Below are 11592 nucleotides of genomic sequence, written 5' to 3' on the forward strand. Positions count from 1 at the left end.
GCATTTCTCCCCCCGAGCCCTCACGTCTTCGATTCGGTCCGCTTCAACAACAACCTCTGCAGACTCAGCTGCAGTGAGAGACAGTCTCTTGTATCTGGCCCGGATCTCCTCGTCCATCCCTATGGACCCCCCGCTACCACTTCTCGCGGCTGAACGGCACTGAAAACGGCCGATTTGAAACCTACACTGGGGTAGGGCAAAAAACCCCTACTCTGCCTTCGAGAGAGAACAGAGAGGGGAGTGTCGAATACGTGATGTCGAAGTTAATCAATGGCAGAACATGATATTCTTGTAGCTGCCTGAATGACACCCGTTAAGGTGGGTGTTGATGTTGGAAAAATGAAAGGCTGCCTTCCTCACTCTCCTGCCAATAGCATTTTTAGATGACGACATTATTTGTTGATCCAACAATGCAAATTAGTTTTCAAGATGCTTCATTTTACTTAATGAGAAATTTTATTTGTCATCATACACCACATTGACATCTGATTTATACTTTTTATTTATTTTTTAAATCAAAACGCACCGTTCTAATTCCTACTCCTCTTAGTCCTTTCTCCCTCTCCCTTCTATAGGGCCTCAACACCCTTCTCCCCCTTCCAGTTGCTATTGAAAGAATGAAAAAGTAGATGAAATCCATTGACAAAATTCCTAATTATAATCCACAATGCTCTTGAAATTGATACTCAAGAAAAGATTTACAGTAACAGGATATCGTAGGACTCATCTGGTAATATCAAGGCCTCTTTCTCTGAAAATTTTGAGTCTGGTACTAACAATGGAGAGGAGTTGCGTGCTCTTACTAGTGGTGTTCGGCTTTGTAAAGATTTGGGATATCAGAATATTTGTATTGAAAGTAACTCGGCATTGGTGGTGGGATGGCTCACATATGGAATTTACTCCTAGTACTTATGAGACTTTTGGGAATTATTAGAGGAGGAGTTACAAGGTTTTCATTTCTCTATAAAGTACCAATTTAAAGAAGGTAATCAAGTGGCAGATTTCTTGGCACGTCAAGGCGAGTGAGGCATCACAAGGAAATATTTTGCTGGTGATGTGCTGCCAAGTAGATTGAGAGGTCTCATTCGAATGAATAAGCTGAGTATTCTAAGCCTTTGATTTTAATTTGACTTCATTTGGTTTTTTCAGATTGATTCTTTACTGTTGTGTTTGGCTTGATTTGTTTGATTGAGTCGGCTGGTATATAAGGTTTTTCTCCACCATATCATATATGTGTGGATTTATTAATAAATAATGGAGGTGCAGTCCTCATTTAAAAAAAAAAGAAAAAGAAAAAGATTTGGTAGGAATAAAGGATACCATACATCTACAAAATTAAAAAACAATGAAAATGTTAAATGTATTTAAGAAAAACTTACAAAAAAATTTGTTTCTCCATATACCAGTTATCATGAAATTTAATTAAAATTTAAAATTTGAATTTTAAAAGAAAACTAACAAAATAAATCTTGTATGTAAAAATGTTAGTATGTAGAACTATTAAAAAAAATAAGAATAAAGAATATTTCAAACCCATAGAAGTAGAAGTTATAAACGACATCACATAATCAGCCATGGCTATAAGGGGCATGACTATATATATATATATATACTAGTAGAATTAAAATGTCCAAGGGACGTTTGCCTAGTGGAGGCAAACTATAAATGTAAAACTTTTCCATGAAAGCAAATAATAGTATAAAAGAAAAATATAGGAATTGTATTAAAACATCTGTATGTCTTAGAAATTGGAACATAATAAGTTGTCTTCTACAACAATAATAGATTGTGGCACCCAAAGACATAGACCATGGTTGAAAGTCTGATGTACAACCTTCACTGCTAAATCAACACAAAATGATAAAAAAATATATATATGAGTCATTTGATGTTTTTATTCTGATCCATCATTTTGTGTCATCCTGTACAGCATCAATAGAGACAACATTGAAATTCTTGAACTGCTTTTGGTTGAGTTGATCAAGGTCTACAAAAAGTTCAATCTTTCATTCTTTCTGTGAAACTTGTGTCACAAGATTTTCTATATATGATAAATGTTCCTGCAAAGGGAATTTTTAATTATAATTGCATAATTAATAAAAATTTAAATAACTTATATGCTGTAAATTTATGTCTTCTAAATTAACACAAATTTTTGAATGCAATATTTTTAATTAAATTACTATGCATGTTATAAATAAAAATAAAATTGACATAATAGACAAGTATATAAAAATCAATTTCAACGATTTTTGTTATAATTTACTTTTAAAAGTTTTTTTAATATAAACCTCAATGTATTTATAGATAATGTATGAAATATGTTAAAAATTTTGAGATAGATTTTTTTACTCACAACAATAAAGAGAATGGAAAATAAGAAGATGTACATCTCCAGTATGATTCATAAGCTCAACTGCTGAACAACCGAATGCTTCTTCTACAACTTCACCAAGCATAACAGCAGATAGTCTTCCTGTACTATCGTCGAGTTTAACATATGCTCGGCAACTATAAATTTGTTGGAAATATCATTTTAAGTTAGAATCAATAAAAACTATACATTAAATCTATTACATAAATTATCAAACAAAAGATTTGAAAGATACATACCGTGGTTGGGAAATGCTTTCGTGTTTGCAATGGTAACAAAGGAATGTATCATTGTAATCATATCAAGTTCCTTTATTACAGCCAATACATGACATGTAAAAAAATATTTGGCGCAAATCAACCACAATTATCTTCGCCTTTATCCAAAATTTTGCTTTCTGCATCACATTAGAGACAATTTTTTAGAAGAATTGATTGTATAAATATTTGAATCTGTTACTAAGAATAGGATTTTACCACCATGGGTTGCAAACTTTTGATGAATTCAACAACATCACAATTCTTGATTATTTCCCGAATGCCAACAGAAGATAGAGATGCAGATGGGTATGTCAAGTTTTTTGCAATAATACTCTTGAGTAATAAATAATTAATCGCTGCCCTTAAAATTCATAAAAACAAATACAAAATAAGAAATAAAAATATGAAAATTTCAATATTCAAATTGTATGAAACAAATAATGACTTATTTGTAATGATTACCACTCTTGTAATGAAGTTGCCTCAGGAATAACAGGATTGGTCATAAATTTACTTTTCGGACGTGATGATAGAGATAATCCTTCATTAGAAATAGGCATCATAATTAATGCAAGTATATACAATGTAAAAGAAAATATAAGATTGTTAATTATTAAAACTACCATTATAAGAACCAACTCTTATTTTGGTTCCAAGTATAATTGGCTTTGTCTCAATCATTTCTGAGATTTTTTTGCATTCATCTTGCACAAATCGACCCCACATAGTTAAACATATGGGGTTTAAGCTACAAAATTGGAATAAAAAAAAAAGAATTAGCAAAATATGCAAGAAATAAAAATTGGAACATAATTCAAAAAGAGTTAACTATTAAAAAAATATTTTTACCCTTGATCGATAACATATATCTCTTGAATAGTTGTTGGTCCATGTGCTAAAGTTATCTCTCTACATGGCTTGATTTGGATTGCAACAACTAAAATGTCTGACAAATAATATTTAAATTTTTAGTATATTTATAATTAAATATTCTAAAATAAAGAGTGAATTACCTATTTCTGCAATTGAATTCTTGTAAGCATCTAATTCATTGAATGGAATGAGTTGGTATTTTGGTGGTTCCAATTGTCCTTCATCCATTGGAACTTCCTCAATTATCGTTTTAGCATTCAAGATCCATTGATATTCATATGTTTCAATTCTATACTTCGGATCCAATGGCTTCACATATGCATTACTGATGTAATATGACTGAAAAATGTGTAAAGTATCTTGTCGCGAGTCAATATCCTTATCAAATATTGTAGCTTGCAGCTGATTTCCCTGTATAATATAAAAAATTGTAACAAATAATTTACAAAAAATAAATTGTAATAAATAATTGAGTATAATGATTTTCTTTGATTTTAAATTGTTTTGAGTTATGTGTAAAATTTTTGTTTTTAAATGTGTTACAGGAAGATAACTAAATTAATAGAACATCGTCGACATTTATATAAGGAAGCCAAAGATTTAAAAAGTCAAACATCAAAAGACCCAACAAATTAGCAGTAAAAAAATAAAAAATAGAAAACAAAACTCAATAGATAGAATGCAAAAATAACAAAATCATTTACCAGTTTTTAATCCACTAAAAAAAAAATATAGGACAATAGATAGAAATAAATATTATACCTCTGGATCAATCAATATTAGGCTTTGGTACTTCACTGGTGAGCGTTGGCCTGTTCGTTTGGGTGACTTTTCTGTCACAATCATTTTGATTTTTCAGTCTCTTGTACTTGGAGTGATATCTTTTATTGATGTATAAACTGTCCGCATCTTTAAAGCTGTTCACACATAAAAATATTAAATGTGTAAGTATAGTCAACGCAATATTAAATTAAAAAAATTGCAAAGAGAATTTAAGAGTATAATAAATTAAAAAATACAATACTAAATATACAGAAAAGAAAATTCTATTAAGTGCACAATGTTGTTGAAGTAATTAAACTGAAATTATACAATCGAATCATTACCCATTTAACATTAATCTGAAGATGCTAATCTTAATAATTCCGTATAGACAATATTTTTTGTGCCGTTCTTTTCTGATCGTTCAGTTGACACTGGCCGTATTAAAATCCTTACTGTAGATGCAGTCTTTGCCCTTGATAAAGCCACATATAATTGACCATGTGAGAAAACAGGTTGAGGTAAATATATTCCAACAAAATCCAATGTTTGCCCTTGTGACTTATTTATAGTCATTGCAAAACTTAATCTGATAGGCAACTGAGTTCGTTTGAAAGGGAAGCCACTATTTTCATCAACATTTGGTAAGAATGGGATCCTTGGAATAAAGACCCTTTTTCCGCTGTGATGCCCAACTGCGATTTTTGCATCAATGACATTTTGATCAAAAGCCCGACAAATTAGACATGTTCCGTTGCATAGTCCTTCTGAAGGATTAATGTTTATAAGCAGCATGATAGGACAGTTTATCTTCAGTAACAATTCATGAGGAGGAAGTCCATTTGGGGTTAGAGTATTTAAAAAATCTTCCATAATTGACTGTTCAGATGTATCTATTGCTTCATCAAAGCTATAATATCGCTTAAGCTCACCAGAAAATTTATGAATTAGTAATGCATTTATTTCATCAACATAACTGTTGTTTGGTGTTAATATGGCCCGATTCATCATAGCTGAAATATTTATTGAATATTCATGAATATCATGGAAAACAGCATCTATTAAATGATCCAAAGAAGTACAGTCATCTTCGTAAGGAACAAGCATGCCATCAAGAATTTTTATAGTTTCATCAACTGTAATTGGTGGCATTCCATTGCCCAATTCTAACACATATTCTGAAAAGATTGGATCCAATCTTGCTCGCATATTTTCAGACAAATGAAACTTGATCAATGTAGGCCACAAGTAAGAAGAAACCAAACTGGCATCAACATGTTCTTGTCTTGTTCCTTTACGAACCACAGGTAAAACCTGGCGAAAATCTCCACCAAAAACGACAACTTTTCCACCGAATGTTAACTCTGAATCATTAATGTCTCGTAGCATTTTATCTAATGCTTGAATATGTTGTTTTCTTGACATAGGGGCCTCATCCTATATAATTAACCTTGCCACACGTAATAACTTTGCGATGGCACTTTGTTTACTGACACAACATATGTTATGTTCATCAGTATCTAGTGGAATCTTAAAGCGTGAGTGTGTTGTTCGACCTCCAGGAAGGATGGATGCAGCAACACCAGATGAAGCAGTTGCAAGTGCGACTAATTTTCTTGATCTTACTGCGGCAAGAAGTGCCTTGTACAGGAATGTCTTCCCCGTCCCAGCAGGGCCATCGACAAAGAATGTAGCAGCTTCATTAGAAAAAACTTTTCCCAAAACTGAATTATAGACATGTCGTTATTTACTATTAAGGGTTTCTGATGCAACAATATCTTCTTCTGGAATTTCAACAGCCAATTCATCATCGATTTCCCTAGATTCGAGTTGGTCTTCACCAAAACAAATGTTGTCATCAAGAAGATAGAACGAATTAATGTCTTTCCCCATTGATTCAAGTGTAAAAGAGATTGAGCGCAAAACTTGCATTCTTACATCCGACATAGAATCTTCAGTCGACCTAAAATCAACTGACATATCTTGCTCAAAACGTTCCCAAAGCTCTCTCGGATTGGTTGGATTACAATAAACCAAAATAGTTGCAAATAGTCGTCTCAAACTGGACGGCATTTGATATAGAGATGCTTCATGTAAACAATCTTGTAAGCTACTGTCTCTTTGTAGCAAACCATGCATAGTTGCTGCCTCACGAAATGTTGGAGCCACGACGCCATCAACTGTCCTAAGATCTTCAAACGACAAAGGTCCTCTTACATGATTTAGCAATATCTGTAGATAATACCTCTCACCTTCAAATGGATTTGCTGTAACAATTCAACCTATAACAGTTTTTTTTTTTCCGATGAGTCCACTCTTTGTATTGTTGGCTCCAAACATAAAATTCTAGAAATTCTTTGTATAACAATGTCCTGGCATTTTCATCTACTTGGTTTAATGCAAAGAATTCTGTTAACATTGATTTTGCAGATCGATCAGAGTTGAGAACATTGATTAAGTCTTCATTTGCTCGAAAAGTTACTTGGTGTTTATCCTCAAGATGTAAATGTAAGCTATATACTGATGGATACATTTCATTAACAATGAAGCCGTATATTCTCCACATAGCTTCAGGTGGAGCAATCCATCGGGCCGATTGGAATTGTTGGATTTTGTCAATTTGTTGATTGGTTTGTTGGGAAACCAAATTGAAAGCAACACGATCATGCCCTTTGTAAACGTACTTATAAAGATATTTGACTGCTTTTATCGTAGAAAAAATCTCCACATTAATGTGACAGTCAAATGTTGCAAGCAAATATGGATTATATGGAACGACCCAACGGTTATCCAAATTATGGCCTCTCAGTTTGACAGTTATTCCATTGTCAGAACGCTTATATATTGGAAAGCAATCATTTCCAACAATAGTACCTGATGCATAACTTTTTGGATATTGGCTTTTGCAACAACCATTTTTTTTCATACAAACATTTGTTGGATTCAACACTCCACATGGTCCATGCATCATATGCTTGATAACAGCATTATGCAAGTGCAAATTTGTATTTTTATCAGGTATTTTTGCCGATACAATCTCATCAAAAGATTCAGGTGCATAGAGTTTCCAATTCCTCTGTAATATAATTAAAAAATGCGCATGTGGAAGCCTTCTTTTTTGGTGCTCAATAACATAAACATATGCCAAGACTTTTCCAAATATCTGCTGCTTGAATAATCGATCCTTTAATTCTTCTAATTTTGCACGAAAGACCCGAGCAACCAAATCAGGCCGATTTTGACTCTCCTTATGCAGGCGTAATTCATTTGAAATTTCTTGCCAGTTTGGATTGCATGTCATTGTTAAAAAAATGTCTGGTTTACCATAACGCTGAACTAAAGCCATTGCTTCCATATATCTTTTTCGCATATCTCTTGGACCCCCAATAAATGACGAAGGCAGAATAATCCGTTTTCCAACATTAGAAGCATCAGTTTCCCCAAGTGTAATGGTATCAACAATACCTTGATATAACTCAGATCGAATATGTTGTTGTTTGCTACGGAAATAATCTAATCTTGATGTCTCGATCTTAACATACATATCGACAACAAATTATTGCAATAGGCGACCAGACAGTAACAAAATTGATCTGACCTTTTCTCTGATTTGTAACTTGTAGCAATAATATTCACGACACGAAACAATTGGATCCTCCCTTTTTCTGTTCAATGCTGCAAAAGTTGTAGGGGAATGAAATATTATAAAATTGGATGTCTATAAACTAAGTACAAAATGAGAAGATTAAGATTACACTATAACCTCGATGTTCTCTTCTAAGTAATTCTTCTGCTGATATTGATCGGTGAGGATCTATTGATCGGGTTGTTTCGTTACTTGTTAATGTGCTTCCTCTATTGACCCTTTGAATGCCTTGGTGCCAACCAGTATCGCCAAGAGGAAATAACAACGGATACTGAAGTGGATCATAGCAGCCAAAATAATATTGAACTGTATGACTTCCACCAGAATGACTAAAGACACAAATGTCTCATCCTCTTAGCTGATCTGGATCTTCATTTTCAACCCATATTGCTGCAACTTGTGAAGATGTCGGGACATTGAATACACATTGATCTAGACCAACATCTGATCTTATATGGATTACTTGATTTTTCAAATTTGACAAATCACCAAGAGACCGAAAGAACAGAGAATATGGATTGATGTGAAGAATATCAATGAGTTGAGCTATAATTGATGGATTCATTCTGTTTGAATCAGAAATGCGATTTTCTAATTCATGCTCTGTATCATAGAAATACAATTGAAGATAAGAAGGACGGCCATTTAAAGGGATTAAATCATTGATACAGTGATAGATCTGTCCCTGAGTTCGAAAGGTATAAATTCCTTTATTCCGTCTGCAAAGATCTTCATTGAATTTAACTCCAAACGATGTAAACGCGAACTTGTTATTATAAGTTCGAACATAGGTCTTAAAATGCGCAGATTCATCTGTGTTAGAGGTGAAAAGATCATAAAGTTGATCAGGAATGGCATTTGTAGCCAAAGAAATTGTCCCATCAGCACAACAAAATCCGTTTGTTTCATGATAGAATCGCTTTGCTTTACAATGTCTGCAACAAGGCACATACGGCAAAGAATATGCTTAAGATGGCACGACTTGTAATAATTGCCTAAGTCCAGCAGAGCGGCGATGCCCCTCACCTATTGAGTTCAAAAGTGAATATAAGACAATAGGTGTAAACTCATCGATTGTTTTTTGAATGATTTGACCAAAGACACTACTGGAAGAGTGACAAGAGTTGAGAATGGAATCAGAAGAATGAATAATATAATTATACTGGTTTCTTACCCTTACAAGGTGGCGATATACTTGTTTCAAAACTTGACTGTTCCTGAACAACACATGGAGCCTATTTGAATAGAATGTTCCCAAATTTCAATGAAAAAGAACAGAAGGATGTTTGAATACGAAAGATGACAAAATAATTCCAGGAAAACCTGTTGAATCAGAAACTGATTAGAGACGGTTGTTTCATCTATGTATGTATTTCCTGATTTACGTGTCAGAAAATCCATAGAATGACTCGGACAATTTGAACGATCTATCACATTGTTTAATGATAAAGTTGCCTCTGAATCAACCACACAGAGATTTACACCAGGAGGAACACATACTCCATGAGATGAAATCAGTTCACCGATGTCAATATCAGAATGGAAAATCCGTTGTCTCTTTGACACATTTTGTAGAACAGTAAAGTCTTGAATGATGTTTATATGTTGGACATCATCATTTAAACGTTCATCAATTGATATAGTCAGTTGATCACCATCAAACGAAGTTGAATCTTTTAATTGGAGGGAATCGCTGCTAGATGCCTTTTTTTTAGCATATATTTCTTTCCGTTTTCTACAGAGTTCATCATTTTTCTCTTCTGGTAAATCTTTATACGGGATATTTTCCGCCCGTTGTTTTCTTTAATCTTCAAAAAATAGTTTCCAAACTTAACTTTTATAAAACTAATATTACTATTTCAAAACAAATGCTACATAACTTATTAACACAAGCTTACCACTACTCATTATGTTAACGAAGCAAATGATTCTTCTAAAAGTTGGATACTGTTCCACACAACCAAAATTAAATGAATAAATAATAATTGCTTAATGCGAAATCCATACCTCCATGATGCATTTTAAATGCTATAAACAATTTTTGATTCATATGTTGAAAAATACATACAACCAAATTATTTATAGTTTAAATCAACAAGAAAATGAAGATAAGAAAATAACACATGAAATGAAAAAATACCATGAAAATGAAACTTATAAAAAACATAGATCGATATCACATATCAAAATTCTTGAATAAAATATTTCTCAAAATTAATTTGCCATTCAAAGCAAGGATCCACAAAAAAATTATAAGTAGGGACCAGCAAAAAGAGATATAATATATATATATATATATATAAAGGCACTTACAGGTCTTGAAATGAACAATAGAGAGTCTTTTATATATTTAGATCTCTTGATGAGGACAATTCCTGTTTAGACACAAAAGTCATTGTAAGTTTTAATTGTATTATATATATATATATATACATATATATACACAGGCAGATTATGTGTAGGCAGATTTTCCTTACCATAAAAAAAGAAATAAAACTAAGGAAATACGTACCTTCTGAAACAAAAACTGAATCAGCTATGCGAGACCAAGTTAGAAGTGAATACAAATGAGCCATAAAGACCGTTTTAAGGTGCCTGTTATTCTTAATCATCCAGACGTCCTATCACCAGTACGTACATAGTGCAATAATTCAACATTGATCATGATAATGATTCCATATTTTTATAACTATTATTATATCTATATGTAACATATTTTTTGCATGAGAATAATGCTTTTACATATCATGGATTATTTTGAAACTTATCATGGATTATTTTAAGAAGTCTTTATAGTGAAAATATCAAAAGCAAAGGAACATTTATATCTTGTGTGTACAAGCAGGATAGATATTGTCGGGGTAAAACCAGATTGATATGAGTCATGATTGGTTTGAGAAATTACGTGCAGCTCCCGACCATGGGGCTATATATACGTAGGATTTATATACCACGTACCCCCCATTTACCAAGCTTAGGATTTATTATATATATTAATAAAAAATTCAAAAAACAAATATATATTTTTTTATTTAAGTAGATCAATATGTCAATATTTTTTATGTGGTGTGTCAATAAAAAAACATGTTAATTGATTTATTATTTTATATTTTAAATGAGTTGTGCTACTTTTAAGTCTAGTACCATGCCAACACACCATTTATTGTGTGATAAAGGAACGTCAAGATAAGGATAAGAGTGAGATAAGAATATTATTTAGTATTGAAATTACTATTTTAGATGAGAAAGCAAAGACGATTACTGTGGATCGAATGCATGTGGCATTAATAGGAATATATCTCTAACCTATAAAATATCAAGCCAATATATATATATATATATATATATATATATACTGCCATTATGAAATTTGATGTAACATCATTATAAAAAAACCACTCGTCCCATCCTAACTACTAACATTGAAATTAAAGACCAGTATCCTCAAAAAAGTCCGCACAACATACAAATTAATAAATCATCTGCTTAATAAATTTAAATGATTGAATGAGTTATATCTTATCTATTTAATATGGATTTAAAAATATAATTTAATCAATAGAAGATATTGTTTACTTAAAATACAAATATATATTTAAATTATTGTTATCTTAAATAAAGAAAAGAAAGACCTGTTTTTTTTAGTCATTCTATATGATTAAATATTTCATGATTGT

At 32.2% G+C, this 11592-nt stretch overlaps 2 protein-coding genes across 2 annotated transcripts; both read right to left on the reverse strand.

Moving 5' to 3' along the window:
• Positions 1 to 1907: 1907 nt before the first annotated feature.
• Positions 1908 to 5658, reverse strand: LOC122293756 (ATP-dependent DNA helicase PIF1-like). The gene is made up of 5 exons (XM_043102240.1): positions 4726 to 5658; positions 3648 to 3918; positions 3097 to 3175; positions 2391 to 2511; positions 1908 to 1922 (listed from the first exon to the last, which is right to left on the reverse strand). Exons 1-5 carry the CDS (start codon positions 5656 to 5658, stop codon positions 1908 to 1910), a joined length of 1419 nt encoding a protein of 472 aa, XP_042958174.1.
• Positions 5659 to 6012: 354 nt separating this feature from the next.
• Positions 6013 to 7813, reverse strand: LOC122293757. The gene is made up of 2 exons (XM_043102241.1): positions 6659 to 7813; positions 6013 to 6501 (listed from the first exon to the last, which is right to left on the reverse strand). The coding sequence occupies exons 1-2, from the start codon at positions 7811 to 7813 to the stop codon at positions 6013 to 6015; spliced, it is 1644 nt and encodes a 547-aa protein (XP_042958175.1).
• Positions 7814 to 11592: the final 3779 nt, after the last annotated feature.

Source organism: Carya illinoinensis, chromosome 14, assembly GCF_018687715.1.
Source record: "Carya illinoinensis cultivar Pawnee chromosome 14, C.illinoinensisPawnee_v1, whole genome shotgun sequence".
Taxonomy (NCBI): domain Eukaryota; kingdom Viridiplantae; phylum Streptophyta; class Magnoliopsida; order Fagales; family Juglandaceae; genus Carya; species Carya illinoinensis.